The sequence below is a fragment of the Amblyraja radiata genome, chromosome 14 (assembly GCF_010909765.2).
Source record: "Amblyraja radiata isolate CabotCenter1 chromosome 14, sAmbRad1.1.pri, whole genome shotgun sequence".
NCBI lineage: Eukaryota > Metazoa > Chordata > Chondrichthyes > Rajiformes > Rajidae > Amblyraja > Amblyraja radiata.
Genome location: NC_045969.1, coordinates 37,633,869 through 37,661,710, shown reverse-complemented (window position 1 = coordinate 37,661,710; position 27,842 = coordinate 37,633,869). Strand labels below are relative to the sequence as shown.

The following is a 27,842-nucleotide window of genomic DNA, read 5'->3' as shown; positions in this document are numbered from 1 at the left end:
GTGGAGACTGGTGGTGGTTGGTAGTCGTCGAGCCCCCTTCTCTCTCTCCTTACGGTGCTGTCGTTTGTCTCTCCATTTCGTGAAGTGCAGCTCCTTCCTGCACTGATTTCCTCCAGGAGTGCCTGTCCAGTGCAATGTGCTCCCAGTTGCTTGATGTGATGTGGAATTTCTTCAGTATTCTTGATGTTGTCCTTGAAGCAAGTGAGACTAGTGTAGATGGGACATGTTGTTTAGTGTGGGCAAGTTGGGCTGAAGGGCCTGTTTCCGTGCTATATAACTCTATAAATCTATGTGACTCATTTCCTGATTAGCATCAGGCTGCCCAGTTTCAGGACTTGCTGGAAATCTATCATCATTATCTCCTCCAAAACATTCATGAATTTCTACCCCATAGTTTTAATTCTAGTGAAAGATTGAATTTCAATTTGAACAAATTGAAGTTGCATGCAACTACACAGATGAACAGATTCCATGGTGTGGGATGTGCTCCAGGCTAATTGAACTTGACAATTGATATAAAAGATTTATATTTGGTCACTGATAGTTCTTGGAAATGGGGGAAAGCGCATGAAATATGTTCTCTGATACATCTGTAAAATGCCTAAGCTTTGACAGTTTCATGGGATACAGTATATTCTTCTCTCTTCTAATACTGCACCTTCAGGCAGAGCTGTGAAAGAAAAATCTGGAGCTAGGGACTTTTAGTGATCTAATTGTTTGATGTAATCAGCTTCAGCTCAATTAATATTTAATGTGGTCTTAAAAGCTGAAATTAAGCACACAAAAAATCTGCAAACCAAAGGCTTTATGCTATTAGTCTTGGAGATGTTAAAACAATTATTTCTTTTATTGGAAGTTTTGGATTCTGTGCCATGTTTGCTGATTGCAGTGTGCATGTTTGGTTGCTGCTTGCCTTCAATCAAAGAAGGTGGAAATTCCCATACATCTAGGAAATTCAAAGTCCGAGCTGTGAGCTTTGATAATGGCCATGGACTGAAGCATGCTTCCTATAGTGTGATGCAAAGTTGATGTTAGATTTTTGCTGGAATGATTGACTGTAAAATGTCCCATTTGCAGTGATCAAAGTGACTACATATATATCACAATATAACACGGTGGCGTAGCGGTAGAATCGCTGCCTTATAGTGGCAGAGACCCGCCTGTTTCCAAGTGGAGGCAAATTCACTGGATGTTTTCAAGAGAGAAATAGATTTAGCTCTTAGGGCTAAAGGCATCAAGGGACATGGGGAAGAAACATGAACGGGGTACTGATTTTAAATGATCATATTGAAAGGCGGTGCTGGCGTGAAGGGCCAAATGGTCTCCTCCTGCACCTATTTTTCTATGTTTTTATCACAAACTTGGACTGTGCAGCAAAGCGCTGGAGTAACTCAGCGGGTCAGGCCGCATCTCTGGAGAAAATGGGTAGGTGACTTTTCGAGTTGGGATCCTTGAGACTGAAAGTAAGGGGGATTGTAGTCCTGGTCTTTTCTCACTTCCAGTTGTCCCCCGTCCCCCCCCCCCCCCCCCCCCCCTCCCATTTTTCAATCTAACGATGTGTCCCGACCCTTATTGCAATGCTTCTATGATTTGCTTCTCTGGAGCTCACAGACTGCCTTTTATCCTTTCATTCACAATGGGACCTAAGTATTGTCATCCTTCATTTTATGTTCCTTACTGTATAGATAGATTACCAAACCCCTATTTGCCACTTAACAGAGATACAAGGAACTGCAGATGCTGATTTACAAAAAAAGTCATAAAGTGTTGGCGTAACTTACCGGTCAGGCAACACCTCTGCAGAACATGGGACAAGAGAAGGGTCCCAACCCGAAACCTCATCTGCCCATGTTTTTCAGAGATACTGCCTGACCCACTGAGTAACTCCAGCGCTTTGTGTCTATCTTTGGTATAAACCAGCATCTGCAGTTCATTGTTTGTACATTTTGGACTGTGCAGCTGCCTGACTCTTCAATATTAGTTTATTTGGAGTTACACACAGGTTTAGCTATGTTGTTGCTGGGTCCAAGTTTTAGTGTTCTCTAGTTCACAATACAGAGCAAGTATCTTCATGGAAGGGCTGAAAAGAGGCACCCAGAGTCTTTAGGGAAAATACAATAAATGTTCCCTTTGCCAGTGCTGCCCACTTTAATGTCCATTATAAATAACCTAACCAGGTAAACAGAATTAGTATGTTTTAATAAGTGAAGCAGTAAGTATGGTGTAAATCTAATTGTAATCTGGGAGTTTTCCAAGTGAATTATTACACTTCTGGAAAACGAAAACGGTGAACAAATAACCAGACCAAAGCTGCAGATATTCCAAGTTATAATTGTACATCATGATTGTGGCTATAAAAATACTGCACTATGTATTTTAGATTAAATGGGCTGCACTTAACAGCAAGGTAATGCAATAATGATTTATCCAATGGGGCTACTGAAGATGGAAGATGCACTGAGGTTTCCAATTTCTATTCCCCTAACGCAAATATTAATTTGAATCAGACAATCTACTCCAGGGAATGTCTCTCTGTCATTAATACTTCTGTAGTGTTGGTTGGTGCTTTGATTTGTCATTATAAGCTTTGAGAAAATGAAATGTTTGTGTCAGCAGTGTTAAATGAGACCGCTCGATGACTAAGTATTAATGATGTCTTGTAATTAACTGAACATCACCCTGAGGGGCCTTTCCAAAGTAAGGATTGACTTTTGGAATTATGTCCTTGAGAGAATTATGCCTGGATAATGTTGGGTCACATTAGCCATGTTAATTATTTGCAGAGTGTACTCAACTTCACGCTTGCTACTGAGGTGGAACAGATACACAGCAAACAGGAATACTCAATGCTGTTGTCTGGTCTGTCAACAGTTGAGAGTGGTGACCCTGGTCGCCATGAAAGAGGGCAAGTGCTTCCCTGTGGAAATTGTTTCCCACAGAGCTATAATTTTATTTTTTAAAACAGAGCCTCATGAAATCAGGATGAAATTAGTTACCACTACATAGTTATAATTAAAAAGTCTGCACCAATTACAGGATTATTTTGTAGCCAACATGCAAATGGTTCATGAACATTGTTAGTTAAAACTAAGAGCTTCTTCAGTAAGAATCAGGATCAAGCTTTAAATATCTATTTTTCTTGGTTTAGTTTACAACAAAAATGTACTTAATTGAAATCAATTTTGGATTAAATGCCTTATGTATCCTTATATTGCCCATGATTTGATTATTATTATTATTTATTTATAATATTAAGTGTCTTTTAAGTAGAATAAACTGGTGACTTCCCATTACTAACGTCGCTGTACATGAATGTTCTCATGTGTTGATTGTCTCTGTCGGGGAATGCGAATAACTTTGGTTGAAGATGAACAGTGATGTTGACCAGCAAATAGTTTGCTGTATGATCCAGAGCATAATGAATGAGAAGAAAATAGGTTTTCATTCAAGATGAAAATTGACGAAATTCAATTAAATGATGACACTACCTAAAACTGTCTTTAAAGCAATCTGAAATGGTTACCCTCCATCAGTGTCATCATAATATATCCCATCTCCAATATAAATAGGGCAACCTTAAAGCTTGTGCAATTCTGAAGGATTATACAAAACCTAAAAAATGTTTTGAATTACAATGATTAAGTTGCCAGGGAATGCATTATGCAGAATTTTGCACCTTTACCTTTGGGCGGCACGGTGGCGCATCTGGTATAGCTGCTGCCTCAGAGCGCTGGAGACCCGGGTTTGATCCTGACCGCAGATGCTGTCTGCGTGGAGTTTGCATGCTCTCTCTGTGACCGTGTGGGTTCCCTCCTACATCCCAAAGACATGCTGGTTTGGATATTCATTGTCATCTGTAAATTGGCCCTCGTGTGTAGGGAGTTGTTGAGAAAGTGGGATAACATCAAACTGGTTTGAACGGGTGATCGATGGTTGGCATGGACCCAGTGGACTGAAGGATCTGTTTCCATGCTATCTCTCTGAACTAACGTAAACTATTTACCGAATAGTGAATGGTGAATTTGAATCATTCATGCCCTTTATTGTAGAATTCTCAATTAATTTTTCACTGAAATACATGTTTGTTAACTTGCAAATACAAACAAGCTGTGATGTAGGCTTTGGTGCAGCCTTTAATATCCTGTATGGGGCAACAAAGAGATTTCAAGTGGGAAGGTGTCAGAAATGTGTCTGTTTATTTATACACATATCTGGGCCATAGTGTTTGCACATTGGTAATTACAATAACATAGTCCACCTATTTAGCAAGAATCAAGAGTGCAAGAAAGTTCCAAGTGTGCATAAAAACGTTGCATCATCTGAATTCTAACATTGATTGCCATTTAACAAGTTTTTCTGACTTCCTAAATTGAACATTTTCCAAAATTAAAGTTATTTTATTCATGTTCATAAATCATACAATTGGAATTAGACCATTCAGCCCATTTAGTCTACATGGCTAATCGATCTTTCCCTCAACCCCACTCTCCTGCCTTCTCCCCATAACCTTCAACACCCTTATTAATCAAGAATCTGTAAATCTCTTCTTTAAAAACTCCCAGTGACTTGGCCTCCACCACCGTCTATGCAATGAATTCCATGATTCATCATCCTATGACTAAAGAAATTCCTCCCCATCTTCTTTCTAAAGATATATTATTTTATTCTGAAGGTGTGCCCTCTAGTCCTAGATTCTGGTAGAAACATCCTCTCCACATCCACTATCCAGGCCTTTAACTATTTGGCAAGTTTCAATGAAGTCCCCCCCTCATAGATACATGGACAAAAGGAGTAGGCCATTCGGCCCTTTGGACCAGCACCGCCATTCGATGTGATCATGGCTGATCATCCACAATCAGTACCACGCTCCTGCCTTCTCCCCATATTCCTTGATTCCGCTGGACCAAAGAGCTCTATCTAAGTCTTTTTTGAATGCATCCAGTGAATTGGCCTTCACAGCCTTCTGAGGCAGAGGATTCCACAAATTCACAGCTCTCAGAGTGAAAAAGTTTTTTCTCAATTCAGTTCTAAATGGCCTACTAAATTCAGTTCAGTTCTAAATTCTAAATTCTAAATTCTAAATTCTAAATTCTAAATTCAATTTCTAAATTTCTAAATTCTAAATTCAATTCAGTTCTAAATGGCCTACCTCTTATTCTCAAACTATGGCCCTCGGTTCTGGACTACCCCAACATCAGGAACATGTTTCCTGCATCTAGCATGCCCAATCACTTAATAATTTTATGTTTCTATAAGATCCCCTGTCATCCTTCTAAATTCCAGTGAATACAAGCCCAGTCACTCCATTCTTTCATTATATGACAGCCCCGCCATCCCGGGAATTAATGTTGTGAACCTACGCTGCACTCCCTCAATAGCAAGAATGTCCTTCCTCAAATTAAGAGACCAAAGCTGCACACAATACTGCAGGTGTGGTCTCACCAGGTCCCTGTACAACTGCAGAAGGACCTCTGTTCCTATACTCAACTCCTCTTGTTATGAAGGCCAACAGGCCATTAGCTTTCTTCACTGCCTGCTGACCCTGCATGATTACTTTGAGTGACTGATGTACAAGGACACCCAGGTCTCGTTGTACTTCTCCTTTTCCAAACCTGACACCATTCAGATATTAATCTGCCTCCCTGTTCTTGCCACCAACGTGAATAAACTCACATTTAGACAATAGACAATAGGTGCAGGAGTAGGCCTGTCGGCCCTTCGAACCATTCAATGTGATCCTGGCTGATCATCTCCAATCAATACCCAGTTCGTGCCTTCTCCCTATATCCCCTGACTCCGCTATCTTTAAGAGCCCTATCTAGCTCTCTCTTGAAAGTATCCAGAGAACTTGCCTCCACCGCCCTCTGAGGCAGAGAATTCCACAGACTCACAACTTTCTGTGAGAAAAAGTGTTTCCTCGTCTCCGTTCTAAATGGCTTACCCCTTATTCTTAAACTGTGTCCCCTGGTTCTGGACTCCCCCAACATCGGGAACATGTTTCCTGCCTCTAGCATGTCCAAACCTTAATAATCTTATATGTTTCAATAAGATCCTCTCTCATCCTTCTAAACTCCAGAGTATACAAGCCCTGCCACACCATTCTCTCAACATATGACCGTCCTGCCAACCCGGGAATTAATCTTGTAAACCCACGTTGCACTCCCTCAATAGCAAGAATGTCCTTCCTCAAATTGGGGGACCAAAACTGCACACAATACTCCAGGTGTGGTCTCACTAGGGCCCTATACAACTGCAGAAGGACCTCTTGGCTCCTATACTCAACTACTCTTGTTATAAAGGCCAACATGCCATTCACTTTCTTCACTGTCTGCTGTACCTGCATGCTTACTTTCATTGGCTGATGAACAAGGACCTCCAGATCCCGTTGTACTTCCCCTCTTCCCAACTTGACACCATTTAGATAGTAATCTGCCTTCCTGTTTTTGCTACCAAAGTGGATAACCTCACATTTATCCACATTAAACTGCATCTGCTATGCATCTGCCCACTCATACAACCTGTCCAAGTCAACCTGCATTCTCATAGCATCCTCCTCGCAGTTCACACTGCCACCCAGCTTTGTGTGATCTGTAAATTTGCTAATGTTACTTTGAATCCTTTCATCTAAATCATTGATATATGTTGTAAATAGCTGCAATAGCACTGAGCCTTGTGGCACCCCACTAGTCACTGCCTGCCATTCTCAAAGGGACCCTGTTAATCCCTACTCTTTGTTTCCTGTCTGCCAACCAATGTTCTATCCATGTCAGCACTCTACCCCCAATACCATGTGCCCTAATTTTGCCCACTAATCTCCTATGTGAGACCTTATCAAATGCTTTCTGAAAATCTAGGTACACTACATCCACTGGCTCACCCTTGTCCATTTTCCTAGTTTCATCCTCAAAAAATTCCAGAAGGTTAGTCAAGCATGATTTCCCCTTCGTAAATCCATTAATTTCATAAATTCGTAATTCGTAAATCTGTTAATCCCTACTTCTTTGTTCCCTGTCTGCCAACCAATTTTTTATCCATGTAAACACCTTACCCCCAATATCATGTCCTCTAATTTTGCCCCTGTGTGGGACCTTTCTGAAAGTCCAGGTACACTACTTCCACTGGCTCTTCCTTGTTCATTTTACTTGTTACATCCTCAAAAAAATCCAGAAGATTAGTCAAGCATGATTTCCCCTTCGTAAATCCATGCTGACTTGGACTGATCCTGTTACTGCTATCCAAATGCGCCGCTATTACATCTTTATTAATCGATTCCAGCATCTTCCCCACCACCAAAGTCAGGCTGACTGGCCTATATTTCCCAGCTTTCTCTCCCTCCTTTCTTAAAAAGTGGGATAACATTAGCTACTCTCCAATCCACAGGAAGTGATCCAGAATCTGTAGAACATTGGAAAATGATCACCAATGCATCCACAACTTCTAGAGCCACCTCCTTGAGTACCCTGGGATGCAGACCATCCATCCCTGGGGATTTATCAGCCTTCAGTCCCATCAGTATACCCAAAACAATTTCCTGACTAATGTGAATTTCCTTCAGTTCCTCAATCACCCTAGGTCCTCTGTCCCCTTGTAGATCTGGGAGATTGTGTCTTCCTTAGTGAAGACAGAACCAAAGTACAGTTCAACTCGTCTGCCCTTTCCTTGTTTCCCATCATTGTGAACTGCAGCAAGCACAGGCCCAGTGCGTTCAAATGGTCATTCTACGTTAACCCAATCAACCCCACGATTATTCTTGTAAACCTCCTCTGGATCCTCTCCAACGCCAGCACATCCCTCCTCAGATATAGAGTCCAAAGCTGCTCACAATAGTTTATTACTAAACTCCATATAATAAATCTATTTTAATGTAAAGGCATGAGATTATTAAAAAAAACTGAAAATATAAAACAGAACAATACAGCACAGGAACAGGCTCTTCGGCCCACAATGTGTGTGCTGAACAAGATGGCAAGATAATCTCATCAGCCTGCACATGATCGATAACCACTCCCTTCATATCCATATGTATATCTAAAAAGCCTCTTAGACATAATAATATCTGTCTCCACCATCCCCCCACAAAACGCGTTCCAGTCATCCACCCCTCCTCAGTGTAAAAAGCATCTCCTTTAATGTTTGCCACTCTAACCCTAAAGCTATGTTCTCTAGTCTTTGACCTTTCCATCTTGGGGGAAAAAGGCTCTGACTCTCCACCCTATCTGTGCCTCTTTGTGAGCCTTTTTCGTTTCAATATCTTAAAGGTGACTTAATCTGTATGATGCAATAAAATTAACTTTGGCACTTGGCCTCGACGAACATCGAATTTCCATGTTTATTTATGCCAGGGTAGACGATGGGTGCGGTTATGGTTCTTCTTTATTCTCATGTGTAGAAAAGTTGTAAATTCTTCAGTAAGATTATTGCCATGCATATGTCCAATCCCTGGTTAAGGTCATAATGCATAACAACATCACATGCAAGACTCGCCAGATTTTGGCTCCATTTCCAGAGTCCCAGCTACAGTTGGCGATAAAGACCCATTGAAGCCGTCACCTCCATCTGGATCGTCCAGCGAACCGTCGTCCCTCTCCTCACCTTTGTCAACCTTTCATGACCCGGGGGCGTCTCCCGTAGCCGACCTTGCTGGCACCTAAGTTAAGACTCCTGGTTCCTTCTTACCTGCCCTTTGTCCAGCGTCCTCCGTCGTCTGACTATACAGCAAAATGACAAAAGCAAATGGAGAGGCAGAATTGCAGGCTAACAGACAACTTGTACGAGCAAACCATTTTATGAACGCAAACCTTCTGTGTTCATTGTGTTTATTGTTGTGGCTTGGCATCCTGATGCATGTATGTACTTTTTCCATTTTCCTTCTGTAGAAAATATCCTGCCAACTATTCCAAACCCTGTTCAAGGTCAGTATGGATTAGACACGACTTTAGACACTTCTATTAGATTAGATAGCAGTAGAATTATCTCTTAGAAGGCATTGTGCTGTAGACAATTAAAACACCAAAGATGCATTTCGACAAATACTGATTCCTGTTGATGGAATGAGGCTAAAGCATTGCCCTTTGTAAATGAGATGGACCATCTGAGAGTCGCAATATCAAAAGTTAATTAACTCCTACAATACTGGGGCAGAGAGCTTAACCTTGTTTTGTTTCAAACAGCAATCAATGTTTGATTTATTATACTCTTGGGTATGTGAAGCAGGTAACTGTACAAAGAAGTCTTAATGCAGGAGAGCATAATGAAAATATCCACGGCTACTTGGGCATGGTGGCGCAGCGGTAGAGTTGCTGCATTATAGCATCAGATACCAGGGTTCGATCCTGACTACGGGTGCTATCTGTACGGTGTTTGTACGTTCTCCCCGTGCTCCGGTTTCCCCCAACACTCCAAAGATGTGCAGGTTTGTAGGTTCATTTGCTTCGGTAAAAAATGTAAATTGTCCCTAGTGTGTAGGATAGTGCAAGTGTACACGGATCGCTGGTTGACTTGGACTTAGTGGGCTGAAGGGCCTATTTCCATGCTATATCTCTAAATAAACTAAAAGTACTCTATTTGGCGACACATTTTGGGGACATTGAATGATCTTTTGCATAATGAATTAATGTGACACCAAAGAACCATTTCATTCACAGTTGGATACCACTTGCTATGATTCACAGCTGTTTCAAGCAGTTTCAATCTTGATGTCAGCTGGATTAACGGCAACATTACGAACTGTGTCATTATGCTGTCATCAGTCCTAATTGAGATTAGAATATTGTGTTGAATCCACTTCCCAAGTAAACATCACTCTGTACACCCACACCCAGATAAGTCCAGTTACACTTCAAGAACCAAAGATGGTCATAGAACTATCTAGCACATCTCTCTGTTCTCAAAAGGGAACTGCAGATGCTGGAATATCGAAGGTACACAAAATTGCTGGGGAAACTCAGCGGGTGCAGCAGCATCTATGGAGCGAAGGAAATAGGCGGCTCCATAGATGCTGCTGCACCCGCTGAGTTTCCCCAGCAATTTTGTGTACCTAGCACATCTCTCTCTTGTGTGCACTCTTTACCTCTGTAATGTACTTCTGCTCTGCCCAAAATTACTTAACGTTCTCATTTTGGATGCCACAATTCAATCAGAATGGCAGATGGCTGGAAGCTGAAACAAAATAGAAATGCCTTAAAGGCTCAGCCAGTCAAGCAGCATCTGTTGAAAGAGACCCTTCCTCAGAACAGACTTGAATGTTAATTGCTTTCTTCTTCCTCAGATGCTGATGACTGGCTGAGTTTTTACAGCATTACAGAGTTTTCTGCTTTCATTCCCGTGATCCCTTACTTTAAGAATAACAGAGGCAGAAAATTGTGGTAATTAATCCTTATCTTATAATTTTTTACTTTTAGTATTAATTTAGAGATACAGCGCGGAAACAGGCCCTTCAGCCCACCACGTGCGTGTCGATGAACTATTCCCGCACACTAACACTATCTAACACACACTAGGGACAATTTACAATTATATCAAGCTAATTAGCCTACAAACCTGTAAGTCTTTGTTGTGTGGGAGGAAACCGAAGTTCTTGGAGAAACCCACGCAGGTCACGGGGCGAACGTACAAACTCCGTACAGACAAGTACCCGTAGTCAGAATCGAACCCGGGTCTCTGACGCTGTAAGGCAGCAACTCTACTGCTGTGTCACCGCGCTGCCCACTTGGATGGCTTCCAAGTTCCAATCCCTTCTGCGCAATGTAGTGAACTGCTATATCCCTGCTGCATGGAGCTTTACTGTTCAAAGGAAGTGGAATCACACGTTTTGATGTGTATTTGACAAAGAAATAAAATATATAATGGCAAACTTCAAATCTAATTTCTCAATTTCTCCAATTGCTTGCAAAAGGCCCACTGCTAAATAGAAATAGGTAAGATCAGTGCCTTCAAATATCTTTATAAAATTAAAGGCTACAATGAGAAATAGAGTGAAAGGGATTTTTCAACCTGAATGAATCATTTGATGGAATTCTGTAATTTAAATGTATAATTTTATATCATTGCCCTTCTTCACACCCCACCACATATGTGTGAAGATTTATTATACAAGGCAATCAAAGATCTTAATAGCTCATAGTCACCATCCAAATATGGTACTTTTCTCACTGAACCATGGAACTATGTCATTGGGAATAGATTAGGATAGTTTCGATTTTAGTTCCATTATATGAAATACATTGTCAAAATTGCCCTGCGCAAATAATAGTGAAAGTTTAAATAGCACTAGAATGAGTCTGTCATTCATTGAAATTTGCTCCCAAGAGTATAATATAGACCGAGGTTAGTCACTTAAAGCACTCTGTACTCTACCTACAGATGAAAGTTCATTCCTACGTACAAAGATCCCTGGATATCTTTGCATTTATTATTTTCGTAACCCATTTCGTTAAAAAATATTAGAGTATGTTTTCATGATTCTCTAGTTTTTTCCAATTTTTATAGTTTGTTCTCCTGCATTGTAATGTCTTCATATAATTAAAAGCTACAATGAGAATTAGACTGAAAGGTGTTTTTCAACCTGGATGGAATACAAGTGATACGTTTATTGAGACCTATACATGCCACTCATTTGAAAGATTTACTTCCCTGGATGTGAACAATCATGATTATAGCTCTGTGAGAGATCACAGGCTTTAAACAATATCTTTGTCTTTCGCTCTGTGCTGCTGTCCATTTCCACCAGTTTCTGCTCTCCTCTTTATTTCACTTTGTATTGTTGTCTATTTAAATATTCCAAAAATCTCCATTCAAAATCACGGTATATAGATTTTGGGGTGACACAGTGATGCAGTGGTAGAATTGCTGCTTTACAACACCAGATACCAGGTTCAATCCTGACTACGGGTGCTGCCCGTACAGAGTTTGGATGTTCTCCCTGTGACAGCGTGCTCTCCAAGTGCTCCAGTGTCCTCCCATATTCCAAAGACGCACAGGTTTGTAGGTTAATTGGCTTTTGTAAAGTTTGTCGGATAGAACTAGTGTTTGGGCGATCGTAGGTCGGCGTGGACTCAGTGGGCTGTAGGGCCTGTTTCCACGCTGTGTCTCCAAACTAAACTAAACTAAACTAAACTAAACATTTATTTTACCATGATCAGCAAAACCAAACTTCATTAAAAAACCAACTGAGATCATGAAGTAGGAATGAAAACAATTAAAGATTTTCAAATAATAACAACAGTAGATGGCCAAAATTAACGTGTGCTTAGTTCAAAGGATTTATCTTCTAAGATGGATCTTAAAAGGAAAGTTAGGGAAAGGTCGATAATGCCCAGACCTCATTCTGAAAGCTTTTAAATATGTTTTAGTTTAGTTTAGTTTATCATTGTCACATGTACCAAAGTACAATGAAACGCTTTTTGTTGTGTGCTATCCAGTCAGCGAACGGACTGTGCATAATTACTCTCAAGCCATCCACAGTGTACAGATACAGGATAAAGGCAATCTGCTGTTGAAATAAAGATTTAAAAGATTCAAAACCTCATTTTAGGACCCCGATAGTCCTTTCAGATGAGGCAGAGGTTCACTCACACCTCCTCCAACCTCATCTACGGTGTCTGTTGTTCTTGATGTGGACTCCTATATAGCAGCGAGACGAAGCACAGACAGGATGATTGCTTTGTTGAAGACCTTCGCTCAGTCTGCCTTGGCCTTCGCAATCTCCCGATTGCCAAACATTTTAGATCCAGTTCCCCTTCCCATACTGACCTCTCTATCTTGGGTTCCAGTGTTAGAATGAGGTCACATGCAACTTGGAGGAACAGCACCTCATAGTTCGCTTGGACCGCTTAAAACCCAGTGGTATGAGTGATGATTTCTCTAATTTCACGTAACCCCTACAGTCCCTCTCTCTCCGCCCCTCCCACACCCCCACCCTAGTCATCCTGCCAGTTCAACTGTTTGCATCCATATATTCCTTCGTTATCACCTCTTCCACAGCCAACAATGGACCATTGTGGGCTCCACCTATCCTTAGTCATCAGTGCCTGCTCTGATATTTTCCTGAACCGTTTCATACCTCTAGCTTCCCTCTCCTCTGACTCTCAGTCTGAAGAAAGGTCTTGACCTGAAAAGTCAACTATTCCTTTTCTCCAGAGATGCTGCCTGACCCGCTGAATTATTCTAGCATTTGGTGTCTAGCCACAGATACAAATTTGCATTGCACATCCATTCTCAATGTGATATCAGATGCTGTGCATTTGCATTGTTGTTGTCAGTAGCCTTGAATTTTATTGATATCACTGTGAGATAAATGCTGGTTCTATTGCCGTGAATAATAAAGCAAGGCACCTCAACATCTGGTTTATCCTCGTGACTGTGCACATGACCGCCAGTGCAGGCTGCTACCAGGCACCAATTGTTCCCACTGCAGGTGGGCTCAGCTTTAAACTCATTAACTTTAGTTAATTATAAGCTTGTATATGTTACAACAAACAATACATGAACAGTAGCACTCATCAGACGTGACGATAGCATATAAAGTAGTAATACTTTATAAAGTATTTTAGCATATAAAGTAGCATTAAAAGAGCTTTCTGCAAACTCATCAGATTTATTAAAGTATTTGTGTGTTGGATATAATGAAATCAAAGCCCACTTATAAAGAGGACAATACAATTTAATTACAAGGAGCAAATCCTCTCCTGCGGTAGTTTTAACTTTCTTTGTAGAGTTCTCAGTAAATTTTAACAACAAGCTCGCCTAAGGTTCAGCAGATAAAAACGATGCATTTAATTTAATCGCACTGGATGAGCACCTGAGACTGTATTCTCCACTTATCAGTTATCATGTTTACTGTATGTAGTGGAAAACAATGCCATCTATTGGCCATATCCTTTCACTGACCTGCTTTAAAATGGACAAAAAGTGCACCAATGCTATTTTTTCCTCCTTTGTGCAAAAGTCCTAACTGTAGCCAGCACAAAGTTTCATGAGTGCTGATCATTTTTTTCTTCTGTTCATTGTTATGGGGCTGTCCCACTGTACGAGCTAATTCAAGAGTTCTCCCGAGTTTCCCCTGATTCGAACTCCGATAATTACGGTAAAAGCCGCTCGTAGGTACTCGAGGCTCTTGTGGACATTTTTCAACATGTTGAAAAATATTCACGAGTCTTCCCGAGCTTACCGCGTTTCCCGAGTACCTGCCGTTAGCATTACGAGCCGCTAAGAGACGTCCCGAGCTCCGACGTACCCGCAACGTACATTCTAGCGTGCTTACCATGAGTTTGATTTTTTTTTTAAACTCGGGAGAGCTCTTGAATTAGCTCGTACAGTGGGACAGCCCCTTTACTATTCTATTCTGTACTTTGGTTTGGCTGCACTTGGAGTATTGCATGCAGTTCTGGTCATCCCATTGGCGGTTTTGGAATGGGTGCAAAGGAGGATTACCAGAATGCTGCCTGGATTTAGGGGATATTAGCTTCAGGGAGAGGTTGGACAGACTTGGATTGTTTTCTCTGGAACCTCTCTGGAGGTTACGGGAAGACCTGATAGAAGTAAATACAATTCTGAGCGGCATAGAGAGGGTAGACAGTCAGAATCATTTTCCCAGGATGAACAAATTAAATACTAGAGGGGATAGCTTTAGGGTGAGAGGGGAAAAGTTTAAAGGAAGCATGTTGAGAAGTATTTTACACAGGGTGGTGAGTATCTGTAACATGCTGCCAGGGATGATGATTGCTGAAGATACAATAGTGGCATTTAAGAGACTTGATTTTAGAGATACAGTGTGAAAATAGGCCTTCCGGCCCTCCAGGTTCACACCAACCAGCGATCACACTGACAAGTGTGAGGTGTTGTGTTACTGTATATCAAACCAGTGCAGGACCTATGCAGTAAATGATAGTCAGGGAGAGCATAGAGGAACAAAGAGAACTGGGAGTAGAGATGCATGGATCTCTAAAACTGGCAAGGAAGGTGGACGGTATGGTGAGAAAAAGGCAGTTGGCACACTTGCCATTGTTGGGAAAGATACTGAGAATAAAAGTTGGGATATCATGATGCAGCTGTACAAGTTGTTGGTGATACCATACTTGAGTACTGTGTGCAGTTCTGGCCACTCAGCTATAACCAATATGTTGGAGAAGGTGCAGATGAGAGTCACCAGAATGTTACCTTGACTTGCGTGCTTGAGTTATAGGAAGAGGTTGGGTGGGCCGGCATTTGTTTCTTTGCAGCCTTAAAGGCTGAGGGGTGATCTTATTAAGGTGTCCAAGATCGTGAAGAGCATGGATAAAGTGAACGCTTGCAGTCTTTTTCCCAGCGTCTACAGAGGATTCTAAAACTAGATGGCATAGGCTTAAGAAAAGAGGAGATTTAAGACAGAACTCAGGGGCAACCTTTTCACTCAGAGGGTCGACTGTGTGATGGAATGAGCTACAGAATGTCATTTGGACAGGTATGTGGACAGAAAGGGTCCAGAGCATTATGGGCCAAATGCCAGGAAATGGGACTTGCCCAATATGCCAACTTGGTAGGCATGGACATGGACAAAGGGTGGGCCGAAGCGCCTGTTTCCATGCTGTACGTTTCTATGATACCAGATACTTCTTCTTACTCAATATGCACACACACATTGGCTTAGCAGATTTATTTTATTTTACTAAATTGTTGATAGATATCATGTACTAAAAATGCCTTCACATCAACTGTTGATGACTAACCTATCTCCTTGAAAAGCAATCATAAAAAGTTTGTCTTTCAATGTAAAAGTCTTAAAACCACTGTGCCCGATGGGCCACCTCAGCTGCTGCAACATGACTGGATTTTTATTGTCACGTATGCACAGCACAGTGAAATTCTTTACCACGACCCACAAATGCACAGTCGCCATATTTCGGCATTGAATAGATTTTGGCGCTGTTTACAAAGAGAAAGAAAAAGTCCAAGGTCCAAATTCCACATGCTGGAAGTACTGGGGTGCCTCTGATAAGGCAAGCCCAAATAAGCCCCAGGCTGCTGCAGGCCTGCGACCCAACGTCCCTCACTTTGCCCCACTGCCTCTGTGTCCCGGGGGTGCCTCCCGCAGCCGACCTTGAACACGCTGGAGGCAATGCCCCCGGTCCCTCTCGTTGTGTGCATCGTTGCCAGCGACTCCCTTCTCCCCGACTCTCCGGTCTTCGGGCTTCCCCCTGCAGGCAGTCTTCCACCTGAGATCATTTTTGGCCAAGGTGACCTTGTGACATCCATGTCCTCCACAGGTTTAGCCTGCATCACCAGTTATTCCCAGGTTATCTCCTGTCCAGGAATGAACAAGTTCTGAGCTTTGGAGATCAAGGACTCAGGCATTCACAGACCAGGCAGTGGGAGTGACATCATATTTGTTACATTAAAAAGCACTAAAAATAAAAATAGCCCATTTAACCTCGTGGCTTCAGAGTAGCTACATAGAGTCAGGGGAATTGCAATGCAGAAGAAGGTTTTGTGGTTCACAACACTAGAGTGTCACAGTGGCGCAGCAGTAGAGTTGCTGCCTTACAGCGCCAGAGTCCTGGGTTCCATCCTGACCATGAATGCTGTCTGTACGGAGTTTGTACATTCTCCCCATGACCACGTGGGTTTTCCACGGATGCTTTGGTTTCCTCCCACACTCCAAAGACCTACGGATTTGTAGACTAATTGGCTTCGGTAAAATTGTAAATTGTCCCTAGTATGTGTAGGATACTGTAATTCTCTGGTTGGCATGAAGTCAGTAGGCCAAAGGTCCTGTTTATGCACTGTATCTCTGAAACTTAAACTAATGCTTCCTTTTACAACAGGAATTGTTCAATCTGTTCTAACCTCCTTTCCTCTCTGCCTTTATATCTTTCAAATATTTCTGCAATTCTCTTTTTAACCTGTGATTGTTGGGACAAGTTTCCATCTTCCATATGGAAAGAAAAAAGATCCACTATTCCCCTTTCATTCTGCCTGTAAAAACACCCACCTAAGTACGCAATTGTGTGCCAACCAATTGAATTCATGTTCCATGTTTCATGATTTTAATAATTTCCTTAATCACCTCATGCTAAATGAAAAATGTCCAATTTTTTGTGCCTTTCTTTAGATTAGATTAGATTAGATTAGACTTTATAAATCCCCTTATTCAGGGTAAATTCAGATATCCTTGCAGCACACTAATAAAAATACAACATAGCATTCAAGAAGTTCAACACCAACACCACTGTCTCATATTCACGGGATCATTATAGTGAATCCTTATTGCAATGCTTCTATAGTTTGCTTTTCTGGAGCTCACAGAACTGCCTGTAATTCCCAACGGGGCCTAAGTATTGCCTTGTGCAAATTAAATACTTCTTCCTTCATTTTATGTTCGTTGCTGTGTAGATAGATTACCGAACACCTATCTGTCTTTTAATGGAGACACGAGGCACTGCAGATTCTGGGTTACAATCAAAGCCACAAAGTGTTGCAATAACTCAATGGGTTAGGCAGCATCTCTGTAGAACATGGGTCAGGAGAAGGGTCCCGACCTAAAACATCATCTACCCATCATCTGTTTTTCAGAGATGCTGCCTGATCCGCTGAGTTATGTGCCTGTCCCACACAGGCGATTTTTCAGCGGACTTCCGGCGACTGTCAAGTTGCCGGCAGTCGCCTGAAAAACCGGGAACTGGAACCGGGAACTGGAACGGGAACTGGAACACACACTCACAAATACATCGCTTCCTTCACCAGTCCATGTGATTTTTTTAGACAGCGCACTAAAAAAATCACACGGTGCAAATCCAAGGTGATACAGACACACACCGTGATGAACAGCAAGGTTGGCGCAGTAAAAAGACGGCTAAAGCACGGTGTACATTAAGTCCTTTTAAAGAGGAGGGGAGAAGGAGAGGAGACAACTTTTAAGAAGCCAGAGATACACGGCTGTGAAGCTCGGCGGACATTTAACATTACCGGTCGGTTATCCTTGGTTCTGAAAACTACTGCTTACCTTTTTTTCCCCAATGAGCCAACGAAATTCACCGGTCAGCACCGGGTACAACCTACGAGAACCTCCGAGAACCTTCGACCTCCTGGCAATGCACTAGGACATTCTGGCGACCCACCTACGGCTCTAGAATTCTCGCTGCTCTCCATGGCGGCTTCATTCTGGTCGGCGCTAATTTTTCAGCATGCTGAAAAATTCACGCCGACCATAATGAGGCCGCCACTAGTTCCCAGAATGCGGGAACTCCTCACGACCATGAAGGCGACTCCCCGGCAACCACCCACGAACATGTGGCGACCATGTGGCGACTGCATAGTCTCCTGCAGTCGCCTAAAAAGTTGCCTAAGTGGGACAGGCCCATCACTCCAACACTTTTTGTCCTTCTTTGGTGTGGTGCACTGCACTCTCCCTGAACTCATTTGTATTTTGGCAGATCACACCTCTCATCTGGCTCCCCCTCCCCATTACAATCAGTCTGAAGAAGGGTACAGACCCGAAACGTCACCTATCCATGTTCTCCAGAGATACTGCCTGACGCACTGAATTTCTCCAGCACTTTGAGTTCTACTCAAGATTCCAGCAGCACGGCACGGTGGTGCAGCGGTAGAGTTGCTGCCTCACAGCGCCGGAGACCCGGGTTCCATCTTGACCGAGTGTTGTCTGCACGGAATTTGTACGTTCTCCCCGTGACCACATGGGCTTAGGTGTTCCGGTTTCCTCCCATACTCCAAAGACGTACACATTTGTAAGTTAATTGTCTTTGGTAAAGATTGTAAATTGTCCCTAGTGTGTAAGATAGTGTTATTGTACGGTGATCACTGGTCAGTGCAGACTCGGTGGGCTGAATGGCCTGTTTCTGCACTGCCTCTCTAAACTAAACTAAACAAAAAACTAAATCTACAGTTCCTCGTGCCTCTGACAGAATCATAGTATAGGCTCTGCTGCCATTCACAAACCTTCTTTAACAATTACCTCAAGACCAATGCAACAAGAAGCCTTGGGTGGGCAATATTGGGTGGGCAATATTGTCTTAATTGTTCTTACATACCAGTAAATAGTATTTTGCATTAATGGAACAATCTTTAATGGATTGAAAAAAAATGTAACAAAGATTATGTGGGTAAAACAACCTGCTGTGTAGCTTATGGTCAACGTTGAGCAGTTTGGCAATAACGTTAGGGCAAGATGAAGTCCAGTAAAGGTCAATTGAGAATAATTTGATGGTTTCCAATTAGGTACATGGGAAGTCAGGACCGCTCTCTAGTTGGTGATAGGATGGTTCAGTTGCCTGATAACAACTGGGAAGAAACTGTCCCTGAATCTGGAGGTGTACATTTTCCAACTTCTGCACACCTTGCCTGATGGGAGAGGGGAGAAGTGGGAGTGGCCAGGGTGAGACTCGTCCTTGACTATGCTGGTGGTCATGCCAAGGCAGCGTGAAGTGTGGGTTCGTCAAACATTAAGTAAACACACCACGTAAATGATCTTTAAAAGCTCCCCAGCCTCTATTGTACAAAAGATCTTCTGGAGCTGATAAGCACTCCCAAGAAATATTTAATGCGTATCTAGAGACCAGGTTAGAATAAATAACTCTGCACCAGCAATGATATCAAAACGTCCACAATTTACCGTTCCCCAGCTGCACAGTTACTGAAGCAGGATATGAGCTGTTTGCTTCAAAGACATTGTGGTACAGTCATTAGTGGCAGTCATATTCAGTTGATAAGGGATCACGTCAAGTAGAAAGGAGGGGAGCTGACAGTTCATTATTACTAATAACCTTTCACTTGCTGAGAGCGAAAGCAGGTAATTTCTTATGCCAATTAAAATGGGAAATTTAAGCATTTGCTACAATTGCAAATTTCCAAGTGGGATGAAAAGGGCTGACTGTTGCAACAAGACATCATCACTAGATGGAACTCACAAGTTCTGGTTGCATAAACAGCAAAGATTTTAAACATTTTTTTTAAATCTGTTGGCTGAAAAGTAAATAAATCCCTCATTGTATGTGATTGATAGAACAGCAAACAGTACATACAGCACAGAAACGGGCCCTTCAGCCCACAATGCTTACACCGAATATGATGCCATATCAAACTGAGGCAACATCTCTGGAGAAAAAGGATGGGTGGCGTTTCAGGTCAGGACCCTTCTTCAGATTCTTGAGATCTTGAAAGCAGAGGAGAGGGAAATAGAGATAAGAAAAGGCCAGAACAAAGCAGGACTGGCAACAGGTCCATATTCCTCTATTCCCTGCACTTCCATATGCCTGTCCAAAAATCTCTTAAACGCACTGTCTCCACCACCACACCTGACAATGCATTCCAAGTGCCCATCATTGTTGGCTGGGGATGATGCGGTAACAAAGGGCTACAAGGATGCGAACATTGGAACTGGAAGTAATAATGCAATAATGGTTGGGGACTGGGGGAGAGAGGTAATAGAGGGGTTAATAGAAATTAGATAAATCAACGCTCATACAGTTAGGTTGTAAGCTGCCCAAGCAAAATATGTGGTGTTGCTCCTCTAATTTCCTTGTGGTCTCACTCTGTCAGTGGAGGAGGCCCAAGGCAGAAAGGTCAGGTGCCTGATAAGAATAATAATGATAAAAAACACCACAAGTGACTTGTCCCAATAATTTCACCTAGAGTTGGGACTTGGAGAAAAATATTCCTTCCTTAATCATCCCTCGGTGTTGCATTATTACTTCTCATGGCCTGGTTATCCCTTTTTCAAGTTACCAGTGCCTATTTTCTTGCCTTTTGTCAGATTTATCTTTGCAGCTGAATTGGTGTTTATTCGGTATTTCGCATTTACAATGTTTGCTTTTGTCGTATCAACAATTAATTAATACGTTTAACCATGTTATATTGCTGAGACTGATTTAGATAAGAGGTGTAGCACCCAAAGGTTTCTCATCAACCTTATTTTTCTAATCCAATCTTTGTTTGAAATGCAATAATAATATTTATGCAAACTGATAATTTTAATAAAATAGTCACTTGTCTGATGAGAGCCTTTTCAATTTTAATTTAGTTTAGTTTAGAGATATAGCATGGAAACAGGCGAGTCTGCGCCAGCCATGTGATTACCCAATACACTAACACTATCCTGCACACTCGGGTCAATTTACAATTTTTGTTAACAAAGCCAATTAACCTCCAAGCCTGTATGTCTTTGAAGTGTGGGAGGAAAGCAGAGCACACACGTGGTCACAAGGAGAATGTACAATCCTGACTACAGATGGCACCTGTAGTCAGGATTGAACCCGGGTCTCTGACGCTGTAAGGCAGCAACTCTACTGCTGAACCATCATGTTGCCCTATGACATTCTCAAGGTTTCAAGGTCAGTTTATTGTCACATGTACCAGTTAAGGTACAGTGAAATTTGAGTTACCATACAGCCATACTAATTGAAAAGCAAAAAGACACACAACAACATAACATCCAACATAAACATCCACCACAGTGGATTCCACATTCCTCACTGTGAAGGAAGGCAATAAAGTTCAAGCTTCTTCCTCTTTGTTCTCCCGCGGTCGGGGCAGTCAAACCATCCGCAGTCGGGGCGATCAAAGTCCCCGCAGCCGACGATCAAAGCCTCCATCGGGGTCATCGAAACTCCTGTGACGGGGCGGTGGAAACTCTCTCCATGGCATGGAGCTCCTGAGTCGACCTCTTCTTACCAGAGACCGCGGGCTTCACGATGTTAAAGTTTACAGGTCCCGCGGTTGGAACTTTGATCCCCGGCAAAGGGATCGTAAGCTCCGCGATGTTAAAGTCCCGCAGACTACCGCGGCTTGGAGCGCCTGTCGATCTCCAGGAAAGGCTGCCAACTCCACGATGTTAGGCTGCAGTGGGGACGGAGATACGATACGGAACAAAACGCATCTCCGTCGAGGTAAGAGATTGAAAAAAAGTTTTCCCAACCCCCTCCCCCCCCCACACCCTCTACATAAAACAAACCAAGGAACACCAAAACATGCTTTTAACACATACTAAAAATACCTAAAACAGAAGAAAGGACAGACAGACTGTTGGCGAGGCGAATTCTCCTGAATCTTGTGCTATCCCATTTTATTTTCCTATACCTTACCTTGGAGCTCCAGGAGATTTTAAATTCAGTGATCAATCTGATTTGATGATCTCCGTATCCTTCTTCTTCTTCTTTCATGTGAGGCGTGCACAGCCTAAAGTTGTTGGACAACTTGTTCTATTTGATCTTCCGTTTGCGCACGTCGAGTTGATTGCATTAGTCGAAATAGGGCGGACCACGTGAAGGTTGCAATCTTCCACCCCCATCTCCGTATCCAAGGTAAACACACACTTTCCCTCTTTATTGTGTGAAGATATAAAACTCCCAGTCCATTTTTCAGTAGTCATAGTCTGTTCATTATCTTGATGGAAACTTGTGAAAGGAATCATTACCCTCCAGGCACATGGACAGGACTTACAACCAATACATCTGAGTTTCTCCCATGCATTTGTGATAACAGAAAATGTATTACATGAACTTCTGATTGTCACACCGCAGATGAATGATTGGGATCTGGCTCTAATTTAACGTACAAAGATCGCTGGTTGGCACAGACTCGGTGGGCTGAAGGGCCTGTTTCTGCACTGTTTCTCTACACTAAACTAAATCAATAATAAATATTAAAGCAAAGGATAGTTTAAAAAACAGGGAATGCATATTTTATGTGGAAATGATAATCTCCACCCAAAAGTAATAATTCAAAATTTATGTTTGTACTGAAAATAAAATGGAAGTTCTCAGCACATATGTTTTAGTGTTTTAATGCTTTAGAGATACAGTATGAAAGCAGGCCCTTCAGTCGACTGAGTCCATACCAACCATCGATCAACTTTTCACACTAGTTCTCTGTTCTCAGACTTGCTCATACATTTCATACACATGGGAGGCAATTTCTACATTGGACAATTAACCTACAAACCCGCACTGGAGTAGCTGGGGGGAACTCATGTGGCACAGGGAGAACGTGCAAACTCCACACAGACAGCACCCGCATTTAGGATCGAACCCGGGTCTCTGGCGCTGTGAGGCAGTGGCTGTACCAGCTGCACCACTGTGCCCCCTAATGGAAATTTCTGAAGTTAGGAATGATTTTCTTGGTTGCTTAAAATAAATTACTTGCCCCCTCACCTATATAACCTGTGCCAATCCTTCGGTTCCATTTAATCCTTGTCAGTGTATGGCTCTCATTGTCCAGGAGGTGTCGCTGTGGCAACTATCTTGTGGGACAGAACTTATCGCAAATTGTTGCTCAGCCTCAGGTGACCTGAGAGTTTAACATAGAAGATAAAGAAGTATAGCACAGGAGCAGACCCTTCAGCTAATATATAATGCCGAGATAAACTAACCTCATCAGCCTCTACATGATCCTTACCCCATCCGGACTTTGCATACCAGCTACGCCACCATGCCACCAGAGTATCGAGCTCGTCCCCGAAACACTGCTAATCACTCCTTCACCCAACATGCTTTTTCTATTAAATAGACACAAATGATGAAGTAACTCAGCGGGTCAGGCAGCATCTCTGGAGAAAAGGAATAGGCACCATTTTGGATCGAGACCCTTCTTCAGACTGTCAGGGGGGAGGGGAAACTAGAGGTATGACAATGTATAGAAGAAATCAGAGCCGGCACCGATGGCCAAGGAAAGATGGAGCCCACAATGATCTAATTTTGGCTGCGGAGGAGGTGAAGGGATATGAACAGTGAAACTAGCAGAAACTAGGGTGGGAGAAGAACAGAGAGAGAGAGGGGGAATGTAAGGGTTACTTGAAATTAGAGAAATCAATATTTATACTGCTGGATTGTAAGCCGCACAAGGACAATATAAAGTGCTTTTTCTCTTTGTATCACAATCTCTCTGTTTCTTACTCCATACTCATCCTCTCTCTCTCTCTCTCTCTCTCTCTCTCTCTCTCTCTCTCTCTCTCTCTCTCTCTCTCTCTCTCTCTCTCTCTCTCTCTCTCTCTCTCTCTCTCTCTCTCTCTCTCTCTTTCTCCCTATGTATCTGTCTATCCTTCTCTACAAGGTACTAGATTTTTTGGATCCCACCAAGGGCGTGTACCCCTTAAAATCTCACAGTCGACTGATTTACTGATGCTGACTGTAGATCCTAGAATACCATATACCAATTGCATTGGAAACATTTCTAAAGGACAAAAAGCATTAGGAAGGTGGCTCACCGCCCCTATGGCCATTCTGGAAAGACTGATAAGTAACCGCCTTGCAGGCAAGATCCACGTGAAATATAAGAAAAATCTGTGTATTCAGATCAGGCAAGTATTTGTTCATTAATTTTTAGCAGTAGCTATAAAAAAATTGTATTAAAAATGCAAATTGTTTGAAGACATTCTGATAAAGAATGGAAATCCAAGGAACTGCAGATGCTGGTTTACTAAAATGTTAAAGTAGTGGAATAACTCAGCGGCTCAGGCATCATCTCTGGGGAACATGGACAAGTGACGTTTCAGCTCAGGACCCTTCTTCAGATTGACAAAAGGACAAAGGGACTGAAGGACCCTGACCTGAAACATCACCTGTTCATGTTCTCCAGAGATGCTACAAGACCTGCTGAGCTACTCCAGCACTTTATGTCCTTTTTCTGATAAAGAATGGCATTGATGCAATTTGACAGAAAACTTGTAAACACAAGTTTGAGGCTTATGTTACTTATGAGAGATATTTTGCGACCACATTGAGAAGAATATGTTTGCCTCTCTCAGGAGGAATAATTACTGGGAAGTCATCATTCAGCACAGGTTTGTAAACAGGAAGAGGTGGAGAAATCATTGCGCTGCTAAATGTAAGGCTTTATCTGGGGAATGATTAAGGTTGGGCATTGCCTGCTTGGGAGATTCACTTGACTTTAATGGTTGCAGCATTTTGCATGCATTTGTGAATTGTTGATGCTATTCTAAATTTTCTGCACTCATCGAGTGGCAATATGAAGTCCCACATGAGGTTGTGTTGTCATATTAACTAATAGTAAGTTTTGCTCATGCCAAGAAAATGGATCCTATTACCTTGGCAACTCTCTTAATAAAAACACAACTTAACAAACCATCAGTATTTATTTTAAGATGTCATCCAGCTTTGATTATTTGTCGTACTTTCTTTGGCAATGAAAGACCAATCTATCAAACTAACCACAAGGCCTTCCTGTCAGTACCATAAGTAGCGGGCTATAGCTCCACAAAAGTGTGACTTCAGTGAGATTTTATGTTTTCTTTCATCTTCTCAAAATGAAGATTAATCCTGTTATCAGGCAACTGAACCGTCCTCTCATCAGATAGAGTGCGGTCCTGACCTCTCATCAACATTGGAAACCTTCAAACTATGTTTAATCTGATATTATGGGACTTTACAGTATCTTGCACTGATCATGAGACCCGTTATCCTGTATCTATACACTGTGGATGACTTGATTGTACTTTTCACTGATTGGATAGCATGCAACAACAAGCTTTTCACTGTACCTCGGTCGGTACAGGTGACAATAATAAACTAAACTAAATTAAAATAAAATAAACTCATATTTCTTACATTACTTCACTAATTTACCCTTTCTGATATCTCCATTGCTTTGCTTTGCTCCTTCCCTGTTTTCTCATGTTAGGTGAGTGTTGGCTGCATTGCAAGCTACTGTTAGCGAGTTTTTCTTAGAGATGAAGGATGGAGAAGTTAGTGGCGGCACGATGGGACATCCGAGAGTTGCTTCCTTACAGCCCCAGAGTCCCAGGTTCGATCCTGATTATGAGGGCTGTCTGAACAAAGTTTGTATGTTATTCCCAAGACCACATAGGTTTTCCCCAGGTACTCTAGTTTCCTCGCACACTCCAAAGAGGTACAGGTTTGTAGGTTAATAGGCTTTGGTAAAGATTGTAAATTGTCCCTAGTGTGCAGGATGGTGCTAATATACGGGGTGATCGCTGGTGGGCGTGGTCTCAGTGGGCCAAAGGACCTAGTTTCCACTATATCTCAAAACCAAAACTAAACTAACTTAATCTCTGACTCCTGAAGACAAAATTACAAAGCTGAATGCAAAAATAGATGAGAACAGCATTTAGGAGCATCAGAAATTGGAACATGATTAAGCGGTGCTTCCCAATCACTCTGCATTCGCAGTCAATAAAAACCAGAACTGATTTTCTACTCACAGGCTCCTTTTGTTGGGTCCTTGCACAGACGTTTAATTTTCCTTCCACGCTTCCGTTTCTACTCTGGTTACAAACATTGAATTAAAAGGTCTTTGCTTTTAAAATTGCACCCATCTTCTCACTTTCGTGTGTTCCCCAAAGTGAGCTTGCTACCAGATAATACCCCTTATTGCTACCCCATCCTCGTATATTGTGATGCATCTTTGGGTCCAAAGATCTATTGATCTCCATCTGGTATATAATCAATTTGTTTCGACAGGCCTCTAAGGCAATCTGATAGACATGAACACAGACAAAAGACTGCACTGGGAACAAATTTAAAAGGGCTTCATTAAGCATTCCAAAACTAATTTTGTGCACTGGTCAACAGATCATTTAGCAATGCTCAACCTACATTCTTCTACCATTAGTTGGGAGGTTTATCAGTGAGAAACCTAGATCAACAGGAGGGGAAAGATGAGGCTGCTATCAACTTCCCACATGTAACATGGTGGCACTTTGGCGTAGCAGTAGAGTTGCTGCCGTACAGCAACAGATGCCTGGGTGTGATCCGTGTTGTCTATGTGGAGTTTGTACGTTTTCCCCATGGCCTGCGTGGGCTTTCCCCGGGTGCTCCAGTTTCCTCCCACACTCCAAAGACGTACAGATTTGTAGGCTAAATGGCTTTGCTAAAAATTGTAAATTGTCCCTGGTGTGTTGGGCCTGTTTTCATACTGTGTCTCTAACCTAAAACTAAACTAAGTTAACCTCTATCTCCTCAAGACAAAATTACAAAGCCAAATGCATAAATAGATCAGAACACAGCATGAGAAATTGAAATGGGATCAATCCATGTTTCGCAATCAGTCTGCATCACCAGACTATAAAACAAGGTCAGATTTTACTGTGTCTTACGACAGACGTTTAATTTTCCTTCCTCACTTCCATTTTCATCTGATTGAATTAAAAAGTATTTGTTTTAAAAATTGCACCCAGTGCAATGGGAGGCTTGTCAGTGAGAAACCTACATCAGCACAGTGGCAGTCAGAGTGCTGCCTTACAGTGAATGCAGCGCCAGAGACCCGGGTTTGATGCTGACTACGGGTGCTGTCTGTATGGAGTTTGTATGTTCTCCCCATGACCTGCGTGGGTTTTCTCAGAGATCTTTGGTTTCCTCCCACACTCCAAAGGCGTACAGGTTTGTAGGTTAATTGGCTTGGTAAATGTAAAAATTGTCCCTAGTGGGTGTAGGATAGTGTTAAAGTGCGGGGATCGCTGGTCGGCATGGACTGAACGGCCTGTTTCCAGCCTGTAGCTCTAAACTAAACAGGAGGGGCAAATTGAGGGTGCTATCAACATCCCACAACTAACAGGGTGGCACAGTGGCTCAGTAGTAGAGTTGCTGCCATACAGCGCCAGAGACCTGGGCTTTGTTCTAACTGCGGGTGCGGTCTGTACGCAGGAATGGAGAGAAGGAGGATGGAGAGAGGGGGCATTGCCCTTGCATGCCTCCTCTCTCCATCCCTCCCCTATCCAAGTCATACCAGCTTCAAAGTCGTCTTGTTGAGTCTCATTGTCAATACTCATTTTCACCTAGGCCACAACTAACAATGGCTTGTTTCCTTCATCATCATTACTTTTTTGCATATCTTTCATTAATCTGTTCTATATCTCTCTACATCACATCACACATGTCTTG

General features: G+C 42.3%; 1 protein-coding gene across 3 annotated transcripts in view; it reads left to right on the top strand.

The window, feature by feature from the left end:
- Positions 1-27,842, top strand: part of LOC116980693 (limbic system associated membrane protein) — a 1,768,528-nt gene that overhangs the window by 1,711,482 nt on the left and 29,204 nt on the right. For 2 of the 3 annotated variants that reach the window (XM_033033154.1, XM_033033153.1), the window contains one exon: positions 8,877-8,912. The exons of the other annotated variant lie outside the window; for it this stretch is intronic. In XM_033033154.1, coding sequence (XP_032889045.1) covers positions 8,877-8,912 — 36 coding nt within the window. The remainder of the gene's footprint in view (positions 1-8,876; positions 8,913-27,842) is intronic. 3 annotated transcript variants of the gene reach the window in all.